Raw genomic sequence first — 18,633 nt, 5'->3', positions numbered from 1 at the left:
TACCAACAGTTGAAATAAAGCTATTTATACAAACAATATGAAAATAATGAGGTTTTTTAATGTTGAGTCCATGTACATAATCCATAGAATGATACACAGCTAGAATCTCCTGCTCATATACACGTTAATGGCATAAATCCATTGAGCAACAGATGTCATTATGATGAATTTGCTGTTAAGTTTACTGTTCAAGATGACAGGACTGCAATAGTTCATCCTCACACAAACAAATAGGTTCCATAATATAGTTGAATATGTGTAAAATTCAGCTCTGACCTTCCTCTGTTGCCCTTTTATCATATTTCTACTCCTGTTCACAGAAGAGTTTGAAAATATGATCTATAGGTACTCTAGCCTCAGAAATCAGAAAGCAAATAAACTACAAGGCTTTCAAAGTGTAAAGGGTTCAGTTTTGCTTTGTTTTACAGGAAGCAGGGAGGAGGGAGTTGGCAGGGAGAAGCAATGAATTGCAGGCTTTGTTTCTCTTCTCTCAATTTTTAAATGTCTTGACTTTGCAACATTAGGTTAAAAACTCAGTGATGAAAATGGCTATTCCCACTGACTAAACTAAGCTAGGATTTCTAGACCTGTCCCTATGTCCTGCTGGTTGGAAAAGTTGCAAAACAGATACGGCATAAACACTTGCATGATGTAACATGGCTTAACCTCTGACAATCACTCTCCATTAGGGGAGAAACATCTGCTGTAAAATCCTGGATATATTATTGTTCAAACGGCAATGGTAGTTAGTGTACCTTCAAATCTCATTAACAAAAAGATAACACAATCACCATTAAAAAGAAAATTATTTTCATTCAAACAGTGCCTTACTATCTTCATGTATACATTCATTCACTTTAGTGGGATTATTTGCTCCCGTAAAGTTATACACAACCCTAAAAGACCTAGTTCAACGTCTGGTAGATCAGGACCCTCCAGTTTATACTATGAACTCCCTATATTGTTCTGTTTAGGAAAAAAAACTAGTTTAAATCTGCCTTAAGAAGATATCCTCTTTTGCTAGTGTAAACATGGAAACAACTGACAGTTAGAGAGAAAACAGTACACATCATCTTCATTAGCTTGCATGAAACATCAGAGATATCAAAAAGCTCTTTCTTAAAAAAACAGATCAGTATCTATTCATTGAAAATCATTTGAAAAAAAAATTAAATACTAAAAAGGTCTGTTTTGCAATCAGCAAAATACAAATACTGGGAAAACAGGTGTTAGGAACAGTTTTCCTTCTATATTATAATTGGTTTACCTTTGCAACTCCAGCCCTATGAGCACCTTGTGATTCCATGTATGCTAAGTATTTGTTGAACTCCCTGAATTCATCCATCGAAGGCCTAAAAGTCATGATTTTGCAGCTTGGGTTTGGAGGACTATCTGAGATGACAGCAGCCATTGTGGTTCACTTTCAATCCAGCTTAAAAAAAAAAAAAGGAAAGAAAAAAGAAAAAAGTAACATACACTGAAGAGAATAATTTGTAAAACAAATTGTGAGATTCAACACACGTTTCAAACAAGAAAAAAGCTTCCAAAATCCTCTGCCCATGCTAGTATGAAAAGCACAAAACTAATGTTTACTTTTTCTCCTTACTCCTTTAAGAACACTCAGCCCTTACGCAGCACAAACAGTATCATGAGTGACATTTACACAGTTCAGTTCATATCTCTCTCTTTATGGCATGTTTTCTCAATTTAACCTTTGACATCATACTACCATCTTCCTGTGTTGATCCATCTGCAGGTTGCTGCCTTTCTCTGTCTAGAGATTTACATTACACAGGCACAATCTAGAGTAACAAAGCTACACATTTCGATAAAATATCACTATTACCATTCAGCATATGAAGAAAACTGATTACTCACTTCCCACTCACGCTGCAAACATAGAGAAAGAGCATCTGGATTTCCTAACTCTCACATCAGCAGTTTAACAACAGGACTATATCATCCCTCATTCTCTGAAACCTCTTCAACAGAAGCAACGCGTGCAAGTGATGCACATAAACAGTTTTTCCTCTTATTTCCATTTCTACATTGAGGATGGCTAAAAACAGTCATATTTCTGTGTCATACCAAGATACAGTACCCATGAAAGGACTGATCTTTAGGCAACTAACAAATATCTTTTACCTTCAGTACGTATTGCAATTTCCAACTATACATCACTATGTGCCATCTATTGTTCACAAAATTCTTACTTAATCTTACAAAAAAAGCTCATTCTAGAATACAAGTAACTCAACTGTGACTAGCTTTTCCGTAATTTTGCTTTCCTGAGCATATAATTTAACTCATTCCCTGTATTCTCCATCTGCAAAATGTATGCAACTATGTTTTTTATGCCACACACTGTCACCATAAATTTTGCTTGTATGTTAGTGTATTGGCCACTAATTTCATTAGCTTCACGTCCCTTCCAGTTGGGTATGAATCACCACAGAAAAAAGCTGTATGTGGAAGATGCCTTTATGCTTTTCCATGTTTCACCTCCTACTTGCATTCCAATTTTTAGCCTGCTTTTTGTGTCCTTATTTTTCCTCTCATTCTGCCTCCCCATTTCACCCAGTACAACACTCTTCACTCTTAGTACTTAATTCTTTTTCCCCGCTCCCACCATCAGTAACATCCTACTCCTCTACCTCACTACTTTCCATCCCTGTTCAAACAGAAATTAATTAGATTCCTGCAACTCTCCCCTTCTGAAAATCAGTACCACCTTAATTTGGGGGTATTTTTGCATTTAAAATACCAAGTTTGTATAGGTAAACATACCTCAACATGTACAAGTGTACTGGACCTGCTGCAGCAAGTCCAGAGGAGGGCCACGAACATGATGAGAGGGCTGGAGCACCTCTCCTGTGAAAACAGGCTGAGAGTTGGGGTTGCTCAGCCTAGAGAAGAGAAGGCTCTGGGGAGACCTTATAGCAGCATCCCAGTACCTAAGTGGGGCCTAAGAGAAAGCTGGAGAGGGACTTTCGACAAGGGCATGTAGTGATAAGACAAGGGTAATGGCTTTAAACTGGAAGACGGTAGATTTTTATTAGATATAAGAAGAAATTCTTCACTGTGAGAGTGGTGAGGCACTGGAACAGGTTGCCCAGAGAAGTTGTGGATGCCCCATCCCTGGAAGTGTTCAAGGTGCAGGCTGGATGACTTTGAGCAACCTTGTCTAGCAGAAAGTGTCTCTGCCCAGGGCACTGGTGAGGTTGGAACTAGATGATCTTTAAGATTCCTTCCAACTCATTCTAGGATTCTAGGAGTCTATGAAGTGGGATAACTTCCCTCAGTAGTAAATAGCTGGCTTGTATATAATACATTCTCCCTTTATTCCCATCCATTAAAGTTCCATGTATGTATATAATCATAGAATAGTTTGGGTTGGAAGGGACCTTTAAAGGTCATCTAGTCCAACCCCTCTGCAAGGAGCAGGGACATCTTCAACTAGATCAGGCTGCTCAGAGCCTCATCCAACCTGGCCTTGAATGTTTCCAGGGATGGGGCCTCCACCACCTTTCTGGGCAACCTGTTCCAGTGTTCCACCACCCTCACTGTAAAAAAAATTTTCCTTACCTTGCTGCTATGATCAGTCCCAGGAAAATTAAACTTGGATTTATGGCCAAAGGCGAAGATATGCTTTCCTTGATTGCAAACTAATATACAAACTGGTGAGGAAGATGACCGGCCTGGCTGAACAGGGAGTTTTTGCTGGGACTCAGGAAAAAAAAGGAGTTTACTAATTTTGGCAGAAGGGCAGGCAACTCAAGGAGAGTATAGGGAGCTCATCAGGTCATAGAGAGAGAAAATTATAAAGGTAAATGCGCAGCTAGAACTCACTCAGGGCACTGTTGTAAGAGATAACAAAAAATGTTTTTACAAATACATTAACAACTAAAAGAGATCCAAGGAGAATCTCCATCCTTTACTGGATATTGGGGGGGAACACTGCCACCAGGGATGAGGAAAAGGCTGAGGTACTTAATGCCTTCTTTGCCTCAGCTTTTAATAGCCAGACCAGTTATGTCCAGGGTGTTCAGCCTCCTAAGCTAGAAGACAGGGATGGAGAGCAGAATAAACTCCCCATAATCCAGGAAGAAGCAGTTAACAACCTGCTACAGCACCTGGACACATATAAGTCATGGGCCTAATGGGATCCACCCAAGAGTACTGATAGAGCTGGCAGAGGAGTTTGCCAAGCCACTTTCCATCACGTATCAGCAGTCCTGGTTAACAGGAGAGGTCCCAGATGACTAGAGGCTTGATAATGTGATGCCCATCTACAAGAAGGGCCAGAAGGAGGATCTGGGAAACTTCAGGCCTGTCAGCCTCACCTCGGTGCTGGGGAAGATTATGGAGTGGTTCATCTTGAGTGCACTCACCAGGCATGCGCAGGAGAACCAGGGGATCAGGCCCAGCCAGCATGGGTTCATGAAGGGCAGGTCCTGCTTGACCAACCTGATCTCCTATGACCGGGTGACCCCCTTAGTGGATCAGAGAAAGGCTGTGGATGTTATCTACCTGGACTTTAGTAAAGCCTTCATCACTGTCTCCCACAGCATTCTCCCAGAGAAGCAGGTGGCTCATGGTTTAGGCAGGTGTACTCTTCACTGAGTAAAAAACTGGCTGGATGGCCAAGCCCAGAGAGCTGTGGTGAATGGAGCTAAATCCAGTTGACAGCCATTCACAAGTGGCACTCCCCAGGGCTCAGTTTTAGAGCCAGTCTTGTTTAATATCTTTATCAATGATCTGGATGAGAAGATTGAGTGCTACCTATGCAAATTTGCAGGTGACACCAAACTGGGCAGGAGTGTCACTGTGCTCAAGGGTAAGAAGGCTCTGCAGAGGAATCTGGACAGGCTGGATCAATGGGCTGAGGTCAACTGCATGAGGTTTAACAAGGTCACATGTCAGGTCCTGCACTTCAGCCACAACAACCCCATGCAATGCTACAGGCTTGGGGAAGAGTGATTGGAAAGTTGCTCAGAGGAAAGGGACCTGGGGGTGCTGGTAGACAGCCGTCTGAACATGAGCCAGCAGTGTGCCCAGGTGGCCAAGAAGGCCAACAGCATCCTGGCTTGTATGAAGAGCAGTGTGGCCAGCAGCAGTAGGGAAGTGATTGTGCCCCTGTACTCAGCACTGGTGAGGCTGTACCTCGAATACTGTGTGCAGTTTGGAGCCCCTCAGTACAAGAAGGATGTCGAGTTGCTGGAGCATATCCAGAGAAGGACAACAATCTGGTGAAGGGTCTGGAAAACGTATCTTACAAGGAATGGCTGAGGGAACTAGGATTGTTTAGTCTAGAGAAGAGGAGGCGGAACGGAGACCTCCTTCCTCTCTAGAACTACATGAAAGGAGGTTGTGGTAAGCTGAGTGTTGGTCTCTTCTCCCAAGTAACTAGTGATAGGATGAGAGGAAACGGCCTCAGGTTGCAGCAGGGGAGGTTTAGATTGGATATTAGGAAAAAAATATTTACTAAAAGAGTGGCCAAGCATTGAAACAGGCCGCCCAGAGAAGTGGTGGAGTCTCCATCCCTGAAGGTGTTCAAAAAACGTGTAGACATGGCACTTCAGGACATGGTTCAGTGGACATGGTGACACGGTGTTGACAGTTGGACTTGACGATCTTAGAGGTGTTTTCCAACCATAATAAGTCTATGATTCCACTACAGTGTTTACTACTTATAATGCTTCACTGGCAGTAAAGTGACACTGGAAGTATAATCAAACAGGATATTTTATTTCTCTGTAGGTCAGCTTTTAGGCTTTCACCTTTAGATGCATGAAATAAGTATATACATCACTGAAATACACATACACACACCTCCTACCTCTAAAAAAATCAAACTCTGTTATTTCTTCATCAGGAAAAAAAATTAATAGTCCTTCATTATTCATCATTTTACACCTTTCAATCCATTCCATTGACTGCATACAAGATATCCAGCAGTTAGTAGTTATTTCATCAGAGCACAGAGATTAACATCCTTCTCTCAACTCTTCCAGTATTCTCCAACATTGTCAGTGCAGTTTAGGGTGGCTTTGTAGAGGAGGAGGAGAAGAGAGAGAGAGAGAGAGAGAGAGAGAGAGAGAGAGAGAGAGAGAGAGAAGAGTTTATTCATTCTTTGTTTGTGGGTTGTGGGGTGTTTTTTTTGTTTTTTGGTTTGTTTGGTTGGTTTTGGTTTGTTTTTTTTTTTAAGGAAATGACTTCAACATTCACTTATCAATTCACCTTTTACATCACTAATATTCTTTCCTTCAGTGGATAGAGAGGAACTTTCCAAAAGTGTGTTTTATCCACTTACCTGCCTACTACCAACTCCAGTCGCTCTCAACCAAGTATTCTTAAAGCACTAACTTGGGGTGGGAAGGGGGAGGGGTGGGCAGCATGCTGCAACAACTGATAGTTGGAATTATGTTCAGTTAATCAAGACCTGAATTGTTGTCTCACTACTTCCACACCTCTCAGACATGTAATTTTATCTAAGCCAAATCAGAGCAACTATTTCTGTTTAATTCAATGTGATATTTGTAGACAAACAGCTAGGATTGGCTGATACACCAGAGAGTCATGCTGCCATTCAGAGTGACCTTAAGAGGCTGGAGAAATGGGCTGACAGGAACCTCATGAAGCTCAGCAACCAGAAGTACAAAGTGCTGCACTCGGCAAGGAACAACCCCAGGCATGAGGTCTATGATGGGGGCCGGCAAGCTGGAAAATAGCTTTGCAAACAAGGCCTTTGGAGGTTTCAGGCAACATCAAGTTGAACACAAGTTAGCAATGTGCCCACGCAGTAAAGGTGGCTAACGGTGTCCTGAGCTGCATTAGGAGCAATGCTGCCAGCAAGTCAAGAGAGGTGATGATCCCCTTTTACTCAGCCCTGTTGAGGCCATACCTGGAGTGTCAGGCCCAGTTCCGGGCCCAGTTCCAGTATGAGAGAGATATGGAAGAGAGTCCAGCAAAAGGCCACTGAGACGATGAAAGTGGTCCACCTCTCTCATGACGGAAGGCTGAAAGAGCTGGGATGGTTCAATCTAGAGAAGAGAAGGCTCTTATCTGGTGTATAAACACCTAACGGGATGGAGTGAAGAAGAGGGAGACAGGCTTTTTTTTCAGTGGTGCCCAGTGAAAACACAAATGGCAACGGGCACAAACTGAAACACAGGAAATTCCATCTGAACACCAGGAAACACTTTCTCCACTTTCTCACTGTGAGGGTAACACTGGAAGAGGTAGCACAGAGAGGTTGCAGAGCCTCTGTTCTTGGAGATACTCAAAGCCTAACCAGACACAGCGCAGATCAACCTGCTCTAGCTGACTCTCCTTGAGCAGCAGGGTTGGGCTACACAATCTCAAGAAGTCCCTTCCAACCTCAGCGAGTCTGTCATTCTGTGATCTTTTCCTTGCGTGGATATAAAGAAAACAGAGTCAAACTCTTCCCAATAGCACCCAGTAACAGTATAAGTGGCAACAGGTACAAACCAAAATACATTAAATTCTGCTTAAACATAGTAAAAAACTTGGCATGAGGGTGATTGAATACTGGAATAGGTTGCCCAGAGAGCATCCATCCTTGGACATACTCAAAAGCCACTTCGACACTGCCTGAGCAATCCACTGTAGCTGAGACTGCTTTGTGCACGTAGACTGGACAAGACAATCTTCAGAGGTCACTTCCAGCCTCCAGATTTCTCCGTTTCTGAACTATTCCTACCTACTGTTATAAGTTAAGCACTGCAGCTGCACAGCTAAACCCACAAAGTCAAAGTTACAGTTACAAATTAATACTAATTCTGCCAACTCATGTATGTTTACAGGCCAGACATCACCTTCCACTACATCACAGACAAAGCCCATTTCCAAAAAGATTTATATAAAAGTGATTTACCAATTAGCTTTTATGGAAACATACTATATGAATGGTTTCATTTAAAAAGCCAGTTTCAAAAGGAACTCTAATATCAACCTTTTTATCCTAGTTTTGTCTATGGGCACAAAACAATCAAGCACAGTGCCTGTATGCACTCTTACAAACCTGAGGTTCTGTCTTCTGTAAGTTTTGGAATTAAACTCTTCTAAGGTGAAGGGGTATAAGTCTGAAAGATAAATGATATGCTACATTCCTTATGAAAACAGGTAAGCCATATCTAAGCGGTCCAGCTATGAGAAAAGCTGCAGGATGATTTTGGCCAGTGTCTGAGTTCAAGCAACAGGCACAAAAAAAACTAATTATTGCATAAATTAATATGATAAAAATTCCTTTCAACCAAGACATCTTAACAAAACATCTGTTTTAATACCTGAGCTGCTTCAGAATCAGCAATGTACCAAACAGACACATAATTACCAAATGAACTGCATACACCCTAGCACTTAGCCACAACGGAGAAATTCGTTAATTTAAGGATTGTTAATCAAAGTAATAAATGGCAATTAACTCCAGCTAACTTCCACAATTACACATGCCAGCATCCTTGATGGATTCTTAAAATCCTGTTTGCAAAAGGCTGGATTCTTAAAATCCTGTTTGCAAAACATACCGAAGTAAAGATACAGCTATGACCTATCAGTTGAAACTTCTTAAATTCATTTTACAACTTTATTATGCTGTCATGTTCACTACAATCTAAAAAAGTAAGCACAAGTACTGAGTTACACGGTTTAAATTTACCACAAAAAAACAGAGCTATACTACAAACCAATCAGAAAATGTTGCATTCCAATTCATTTCTACTGAATTCTATCACAGTATGTGATTCTTGAAAGGAAGAATCACATTTGTGGAATTCAAGAGTCCTACATACTTTCTCCCACCAATTCCTACTTTTGCACTTTCTCTCACATGCAAAAATTCAGCTACATCCTACCAAATCATTAAAACAAGAGCATACAATATAGTCCAGTATAAGAGCAAAGATGCCTTCAGAAGTTCTTTTGCAGCCAAGAATATAACAACTAAAATATCATTCTGAAGTTAAATCTACACTGCAATCATACTATCACTGTCTTAATTATTCCACTTAGGTGTATACATAACTACCTATTCTGCGATACTACTGAGGTGTACAAGCTGAGAAATAAAACTTCCGGAGTTTTTACTTACTACTACACAATGAAAATATGCAAGTCATTAGTAAATACAAAGTTACAGAAACAAGGTAAGTTTGTCCATTTAGGCTGCACATTATAAAATAAAAATACAAGTAATACACATACAGTCAGTTTTTACAGTTATTTTAAATCCCTAATATCAACCTTGTAATCAGCCACTTTCTGTTCCCCTTGCAAGACTGCACTGCACTTTTTCAAGGTTGCTCGTGACTATCTAGAAAAGCAGATAGCAACGTGAACAAATGAGAAGACATACTCCATTCAAATGAGTATGCATTAGCACTTCGCGTAACAATGAAAGAAAGAAGCATTTTAGCTAATCGTGGGAAAGCTTTAGTCAAACAAGCTAAAGCTATGAGCCTGATCCAACAAACTGCAAAACCTACTCATAAAGCTTGCATTTCTTGGTGACCACGTAGTTTGCCTATGTCTTGAAACGTGTCAGACTAAACAGCACAAAATTTAGATAAAATGCAAGTATTAACTTGTCCAAAGTTGCCAGCTGAAGAGCCAATAGCTGGGTTAAAGAACCCTGTCCTCCTTTGAAAAATGTTACAGCCATTGTCAGGCCTAGTACCACACTAGGAAACCTCATACACTCACAGCAAGATGAAATCTCATTAATGCTACCAGTATTTACATAATACAAGATGCAAACACATTTCAGCAGTTATGATGATGGGGGAAGTGCTTTTTAAACAAACCCTGTAATATTTAAATTGCATAGCTTGTACAAACATCACAAACTCAATAGTTTGATATGTACATTAACTACCAGAACAAAAAGATGATAAAAGACTACAATAAACTTCTCAGGGTCTGCCAAAGTAAAAGGAAGAAAAAAAAAAAACCACCAGAAAAGAGAAAGAAAAATACAACTTTCTGCATGCTTTGACACTAGTAGCAAAGGCCGGATATGGGAAGAGTCAACTACCTACATCTACAGACCAGAAGTGTGTCACGTTACATGCTTGATCACTCACCTTATTTAGTATGACTGCTTGGTAAGTGCAGAATCTACAGAATTGTTTCTTCTATATCCTAAGAAAATGAAAGAACCTCTATACCCCAGCACAGTCAACTGAATCTCAACTATCCAAATTAGTACCAGGAAGGTACAGTTTCCAGCCTCCCCTGTTAAAACAATGCATTGCTTTTTGTAACGCCTACACCTTAATATAAAGTTGTCAGGATACTAAATATAATTTATTGGTGGAAGAGTTATCTGTTAAACACCATTAGTCCATGCAGAATCTTCTATACCCTCACAAGAACACAGAATATTTTATCCTTCAAATCGCAAAACATCTTCCAAGTTTCCTTTATTTGATACCTGATATACAAACCCAAACCAGAAATTGTGTTTAGACAAATTACAAGCAAGGTACTGATTCATACAACTAGAAAATACTCTATTAAAATAGAATAAAACACATTAGAAAAACAGTATATGTTAATTTGCAGTTGGTTAAAATGCACAAAAAATGTAGTCTTCACTACATGAAACCAACTTTCAGTATTACAGTATTCTCTCTCTGCCTTAATACTAATCTCTCAGATCTTCTCTGAAGGCTATTCACCTTCTTTTTGTTTCCACTGTAAGATGAACTAATCAGTATTTTGAGCACCAGCCCTCACCAGCAGGGAACCAAAACTTTCTGGCTTTAAACTACACACGACTATACACAATCGTTCTTCCAAAGATGCTTTGTGGGAGGCATCTCTTGATTGCCAAATGGTGCCCACTTCAGATCCTGTACTGAAAGCACTGCTGAACAAGAAAGGAAAAAAAACACAGCCTTCTATGTCTGCTGTGCTATACACAAAATTATTATCTAACAAATCACTAAATAACCATCGGTCATCTGTGCCATACCTACGTGATAAAATAGGTTTGCTCGTATTTTGGAATATCAGGTTATTTTATTATTTCTGTGTGTTCAGTATATAAAATATCAATGTCCACAACCTTTACTCAACAGTCCAAATTAAACAAATTACATATAATTACAATAAATGAGAAAAATAAGGAAGACAGGAAGAAAAAAGAACAAATCTTCAAAGGTTATCACTTCTCACAGATAAATTAGTTGTAACACTTTTTCTTTTCTTGCAGATTTTCACCTACACTAACCATGGGACAACAAACGTTTGAGGAAAAATTAAGTCATCCTGAGAAATTGTTTCAAATAACTAACAATAAGAAAATAAACTTGTCCAGAGAAAGGCATGCACAAAAAGCTACAGCATTTTGTTGAGGCCAATCTGAAAGAAAATAAAAAATAATCTATTTGAAAACAGTTGTCAGATACAAAAGTTTTCAATTTAAAAAATAAGACAGAGCATCCACATTACAAAGTACTGGCCACCATTTTTTAGGAATCATTCAATAAAAACACTTTATTGACAAAACTTGAGGAAAACTGATTTTTTTCCACTAACCCCCTATTTGCAGAGTCTGTTTTGCAAACAAAAGTAAGACATTTGTACAATCAGCTCTGCAAGAGCTGGAAAGGAAACAAGTAGTAGAAAACCAGGTCTTAATCTACAATAGTCTAAACAGTAAATTTTACAACATAAGCAAAAACTCCATAAGCTCATTCAGTAATTTATTTTTATCATAGATATAGGTACATTCACTTCTGCATTTTCCTACATCATTTTAGAAAAGGTTTTAGCATAATCTGTAAGTAGGTATCATCACACTCCCTATATTGTTTGATAAAGCAAACAAAGAGACATAAGATACTGCAATAATGCATGGTCCACGACTAGCTACAGGAATTACTTTCAGGCAATCAGAAGCACAAAAGCATAGTTTGCATATCCAGCTATACCTGAGCATGCAAATGTAATTTGGCATATTTATGTTTTAATTGTTCCTTTAATAAAAGTAAGTGTCCGCCTAGTTTGTGTACCTGGCTTAGAAAATGATACTACTTATCAGGAATTCCAGGAGTATTAAGTTAGGAGTATTAAAGTATTTAACCAGTTACGAAAACTTAACAAACCAGAAATCTGAATAGGTAACCATATTCTGAAGCTCCTAAATCCATCTCAATTTGAATAGTTTGACAAACTTCATTTCAAGTTCACATTTCTATGACTTGGCACTACCCTTAGAGCAATTACTTCGAAAATTACAACAATTACCTATATTGAAACCATAAATATTGAACGGAAAAATGACCTGAATTCATCCCATAGACATTTCTCCTCTACGACAGGCTCACAGCACACAAAAATGTTTTGAAATAATTGATCTGGGAGAAAGGGCAAGAAGAAAAAAAAAAACTTTTTTTTTTATTTTTACTTGCAACTCACATTTCATGAGTTTTTACTTCCTTCTAATGAAAACATAGGTATGAAATCCATAGCCCTAGCTGGAAACAGCATGTAACAGCCTTCAGTAAGAGCAACAGCAAGTCAGACCTATCAAGTTTCCACAGTTGCTAACAGTAGATAGCTAGAAAAAAGTAAGCGCAAAGGTAGCTTACAATTATACTTTTCCAGAATACCATCTCAATCTTCAGCAACATACAGATAAAGGAATCCTTAGACAAGGAGAATATTATTGCCTTTAGTGGACTTTGATGGATTTTTTTTCCCCATGATTTTGAACATTTGTCAGCCTTTAACCTGCAAAATACCTCATGACAAAGTAGCCCACAATCAACAATATGCTAAGTGATACATCTCCTTCTGTATATTTTTAATATTTCACATTTCAGTTTCCTCTGACACATCATGTCATGTCTACACTGGGAACAGTTATCTATCTGCTTATATTTATTTTCAGACCACACATGACTTACAGATCTCTATCATGGTGTCCCATAGACATCTCTTCTACACTGAAGACTCCTAGTCTCCTCGCAGAAAATCCATTCCATGCTTCTGATCACCACTGCATCCTATTTCTGGATCTTTACCAGTTCTAGTACATTACTTTCAGTAAGGGCAAAGGCGCACCAAAGCTGTAAGCACTATAAACCATGAATGCACACAATGCTGTAAACAACATTCTCAAATCTGTGTGCAGTCCACACTGACATCAGAAAGCAGTTTGGCCTAGATCTTAGTTTTTAAAAAGCTAATTTACAAGTACCTAAAAGTTCAGAAAAATACTAGTTGCTAATGCAGTCTATAATATTGCTGGGGATAAAAATGGCAGGTGGTGGATGTGAACTGCTTCCTGATTAAGCACTTTTAAACAGTTCTGCCAGGTCTGTCATTTCTGCCAATACGCATTTCTCAAAAAAACTCCCTACTTATATGGCATGTTATTAACCGCCTTTACAGATCTCCTCACAGAAAATGCCCTTTTACCCTGGATTTCACAACTCCTTAACATGCAAACATACACATCATTTTCAGGCATATGCTATAGTAACTGTGATAATGTTTTTCACAAGCCACCACGATATGTCAAATCCTTTATCAGATGCAGAACAAGGACAGGACAAAGAAAATGAGTCTCTAACCTGAGAAACAGAAAGATGTACTTTTGCCCCTTAAAGCTGCTTATGGCACACCAGAAACTACATTTCTGAACCTGAGAAGTTCTAGCTACTACTAACCTTGACAGTGAGCATTTTTCCTCCCATAAAAGATTTTATAATTCAAAGACATCATGCGATTCCCCTACCCCTACACCTTGTTCTAAATAACCAAAGACCCAATATGTAGTGGCCATAGGGAAGAGTTGTGCACGCCTTGTCCTTCTGCTGTTACGACTGGAAGTATGGATGCTGAAGTGAACCACATGACCAAAAAGCACATGGACAGTAAAGTCACACTGCACTTCTGTGGACTGCTACAACGCTCACAGCAGTGGAGAAAGCATCATATGTTCAGCTCACGTGACCAAAAGCCTCCCCACTCCAAACTGATCACAGGCCCCTGAAATCGTAGACCATTTAATACTAGAGGCAGGCTACTTAAAACGAACTCCCAGACAAGTATCTGGGAACCACACAGCTCTAATCCACAATACTGTAACAGACAAAAGGAGCAAGGCAAAAGAATCAACATTGGGCCTCTGTTGAACTCGCAGCTTCAGCACATCATATCACTTTGTGATGCAAAAAAGTTAAATGAAAAGTAAACTATATGGCTAATATTTGTACAGTAGGAATCTGCAAAGATTTGTCTCTCAGTAAATCCAGAGAGGGACAACAAAAGAACATTGCGAGTTTAGAAGTTTCATCAACTCAAACATAAGCCATATCTACAACTCTGAAGGCGACAAATCCATTAAGAAAAAGTTTTTCCTCTATTATTAACTAATATTTCTCCAAATTTTAGATATTTTTACTGATCTCAGTTTTGTAACATTTGTCATCATCTATTCAAATCAAATACTCTGAATACTTCCATTTGAAATCAAACTCAAACATGAAGAGTTCGATTCCTAAAACCCATGGAGTTTCTGAAACGCTTTTATTTCTACGCCTCTATTCATAGCTCTGTTTACAAGACTTCTACACATTTCCCCAATTTTAATTTTAGTTTTAAATTAAAATCACTCTCTTTTTTTTTCAAAACAGCTTATGATTATAAGCTATTTATCCCACTCCAAAGCCATAGGTTCATTTACCATTTTAGTAACTTACAAACTATGTTTTGAGCAAAGAAATAAACTATGAAACAAAACCTGACCCAGCACAGTAATTTTTGTCATACAGCAGGTATTATTTAGAGGAGTACTTATCTGGGTCTTCTTAGAGATGAGCTACACACTAGCAACTAACATTTAAACTTTATTAGACAAAACCCAGGAGGAAATCATAAGTCTACTAAGCTAAATCACAACAGCCTCAATCAATTGATTCTGTATTTTACAGGCAGAAATGTCACAAAGGAACTGGAACATACTTTGTAAAACTCCCCTATAATATCTGCAATAGTCAATGAAGTATACTGTCATGTCTGAGAATCAGAAAGTGAAACTGATCAGACACGATTTTTTTTTTTCAGTATTCAGTCTTCACAAGAAGATATATTTTGAATTTTTTAACTCTTGCAATTTTAACACCTTAAGTTAAAAATCCTGACAATTTTTCTAATCTGTTGTTCACATACACTGTCCTCACTTTTTAGGGTATACTCTCCTAAGTAGACTGTCCTGCAAACATTAGATGTAAACAGAATTAAGGATTAAAATGAATCCTTGCATAACTCAGTACTAGGACTACTCAAACAGAAAAGTTAACAACTCATCTGCTATGTGTAACTCCACAATTTTAAGCAGATGAAATAAAGTTGGGACAAAACGCAAGCCTACAATAGAATGAATTATGATACACAATGCCACCTAAGAAAACTGAAGTACATCCTAACTCTTTATATACCAAAACTACATTAAGAGTTTATAACACATGCTGGACTTCAGATCTGCAAACTATTACCTTCATTATGTGATTTGATTACGTAACAATTACTACCTTCTAAGTATAAAATACTCTATTTCTTCAGAATATATTATGAGTTAGTCTATGAATCTAAATGAAAATCAAGAAAAGAACACAACATATAATCTGTTCATTTTGAGATACAAAATATTAACCTACTCAGTGACTACAGAGATTTTTTACTAGATAAGTATTAAAATCTTAACATTTCAGAATATCATCTTTTCAAACTTTCATGCAATCAGAGAACTTCTTGTATTAGAAGAATTACAATAAAACACGCTCCCTTTGAAGCTTCACGTATACTGAAAATGTGTCTCAAAAATGTATTGGGGTCTTTTTATTTAGGTTGGGGAGCAGTAGGATAAAAATACCACCTTCATCAAACAAAGTCTGACCAAAACTAACACAACCATATACCCCATTCACATTCTGTTCAGCGTCACGCTGATGAAACATCCCAGCAAAAGACACCTATAGAAAAAACTGAAAAATTAATCAACTGCAGAACTACGAAGTAGACCAACCAAGAGTTGTTTCAACTGAGAAAGTCCTAAATCTACTCAATTCAATATTTTTTTAATAAACTTAGGTAGGAAATCATCCATTTTTTTAATCAGTACTGTGCTTGTTCATAATAGCTGAAGAAGGTTCTAATAATTAGCAGTTGACAATATAATTTTCTGATTTGAATGCATCAGTCAGGTAATTGTGCACCTAAATTTGGTGCAGAACTGTTTACCTGATTTGTTTAGAAATCAGGCCAAGATACAAAATTCTGTACTCAATACTCAGCAATAATTAAGAAATAAAAATGAAAGGACTTGAATATTTTTTTTATCATATCTACTATTAAAAAAAAAAAAAAAAAATCAGAGACCAAATCAGATTTTTTTTTTGAACAAACATTGACTAAAGGTTTTTCCCTCATATACATCACCTTTAGCTCTGATCCAATGGCTATTTAATCATGTCTGCCTATTTGGATGAGACATACTGTTTCCTGGGTCAGTCCCCTGAAAGGAAACTGCACTTACACACATCTGTATCTTCACTCAGCTAAAAGAAAAACATCAGTTACCAGCAATCAATAATATCAGCACCACTCCAAACCCAAGTTGAGAGTAACATAAGCACAACTGACCGTGGTTCAGTTTACCCTTATTTCAAGTACAAAAGTAAATCATGCTTGTGTTTTCCACTGTCTTGTCTTTGGAAGATAATTCTGTGAAGCAATACTATCAGCTAGTTACCACAGTTCAAGGAAAAATAAGTGCAAAGCCCAAAACAAATTTCATACCACAGTCTTTTTCACATTCTTTGTTCATTAAGAACGTGAACAAAAAAACACTGTAGGATGGCAAAAAAACAGCCTGCCTTAGGCTGTCAGCAAGCTTCTTTCTCGTGGAAAGTGTTCCAGCTTAAAAACTGCTGGTTTAGTAGTCACCAGGTAGCTTCCGTTGCTGCTGTTTTTAATATCTCAGAAAAGAGTGCAAAGAATCATAAATCTGCAATTTCATAATATAAAAAATAAATACTGCTTATGCTCTGAGCTAGTATAAATCTTACAAGAAACAAAAGGACACCTAAGTATTTTTCCTAACACAGTTAACCTAGCAGAAAAAAAAAATACTTTGTATACACTTCTCGTTTCAGATCGCCAGCTAAAATCAACTGCAGAAAAGGCTCATTAACAGAAGGCTATTCAAGCCCCGATGCCGAAACTGGTTCTGAAAGCGCGGAGCACTATAACCACGGACGGACAGACGTGGAACCGGCGCTTAACTGAGTATTTCACTCAGAAGACCGCCTTAAAGTGTTTTTCTAACACTTTACAACTGTTAACTTTCCGGAACGCCTTAACGACACGCAGAAACGAACAAACTGTACCACCGCGGCTATATTTTGTAAGTGAGAGGGGGTCTTTGGAAAGTCCATCGAATTTCATCACAGCCCAGACAGACACGGAGACGGGTAACTCTGGTTTTCACTCTGTCCATCCACTCTGACCACCCGGGGAAACCGCCCGACATCTCGGACCGCTTCCACCGACTGCCCTGCCCCCGAACCGCTGGCCACAAGCAGGAAGGCGGGACGCGGTTTTCCGACACCTGCCGGTTTCGCTTCCTCCGCTCGGTCCCCGCCGCCATCCACTCACTCGCAACGCAAAGCCCTGGGACCGGTTCCCCGCCGGCCGCGCAGGGAAGTCCCGACCCCTCACGCACCCCAGCCCGGGGCCGCCGGGCGGCACGGCGGCCGCTCCGCCCCTCGCACCGGACCTGCGCCGGCGGGGCCAGCCCGGCCAGCCACCGCCCGGCCGCCGCCCCGCTCTCCGGCCAGGCCCGACCCTGTCTGCCCCCGGCCCCCACACCGCCCTGCCCCATCGCCGTTAACCCCTCGCCCTCCTCGGCTTTGCCCTTTCTTCCCGCTCGCCCCTGGCCCACGCACACCGCACCCCGCCTTTCCAGCCAGCCGGCAGGCCGCCCCACACCTCCTCCCCGCACACCCGCCGCCGCCGCCCGGCCCGGCTGGGAGCGCGCCTCGCACCTGTCCGGGAGAGGGGTAGGCAGGCAGCCACAGCCAGGGGAAGCCGCGGTGGAGAGAGAACAGCGGCAGCGCAGATCCACTACCGCCGCCCACCTGGTCCCCTGGGGGCTTTCCCTCCCCGTGCCTGCGGGACGCCTCGTTCCCTGCGTGGATGACAGCTCCTGCCCGCGCATGCGCGCCGCCCGCGCACAGCACGGGGAAAGCACGGAGGCCCGGGCGGGAGAGGGGACGAGGCGGGAGAAGACGTGACGGGGCACAACACGTGACGGAGGAGCGGCGTCCGCGTCACGTGCCCAAGAGCGGGCGGTGCCGCCCGTGCTTCCGGGCGGAAGGCGGCCGCGTGAGGGAGGGGGAGTCACGCGGCGGTCACGTGGGAGAGCTCGCGTCCCGAGGGTGGTCACTTGGCGCGCGGCGGGGCGGGGCGGGGCGTGCCGAAGGGGGCGGGGGAGTGGGTGAGGTGAAGGGGTGTGGAGGTGCGCGTGGTAACGGTGACGGTTAGCGTTGTTAACGGTCGCTAGGGGCGAGGAGGAGGTACTGGGGCGCCGGTAGCGGA

The 18,633-nt window shown here is 40.5% G+C and overlaps 1 protein-coding gene across 3 annotated transcripts in view; it reads right to left on the bottom strand.

The window, feature by feature from the left end:
- The window catches only part of KDM4C (lysine demethylase 4C), a 270,730-nt gene extending 252,406 nt beyond the window's left edge, over positions 1–18,324 (bottom strand). For 2 of the 3 annotated variants that reach the window (XM_086771271.1, XM_086771272.1), the window contains exons 1-2: positions 18,081–18,214; positions 1,268–1,432 (exon numbers count right to left, since the gene is read on the bottom strand). In XM_086771271.1, the coding sequence (XP_086627397.1) occupies positions 1,268–1,411 (144 nt within the window). In that variant the 5' untranslated portion in view covers positions 1,412–1,432; positions 18,081–18,214. Of the gene's footprint in view, positions 1–1,267; positions 1,433–18,080 lie in introns of all 3 variants that reach the window. The other variant, XM_086771274.1, reaches the window with a different exon arrangement.
- Between the last annotated feature and the right edge of the window lie 309 nt (positions 18,325–18,633).

This window comes from Chlamydotis macqueenii, chromosome Z, assembly GCF_036417535.1.
Source record: "Chlamydotis macqueenii isolate bChlMac1 chromosome Z, bChlMac1.mat, whole genome shotgun sequence".
Taxonomy (NCBI): domain Eukaryota; kingdom Metazoa; phylum Chordata; class Aves; order Otidiformes; family Otididae; genus Chlamydotis; species Chlamydotis macqueenii.
This window is presented reverse-complemented; position numbering and strand designations above follow the sequence as displayed.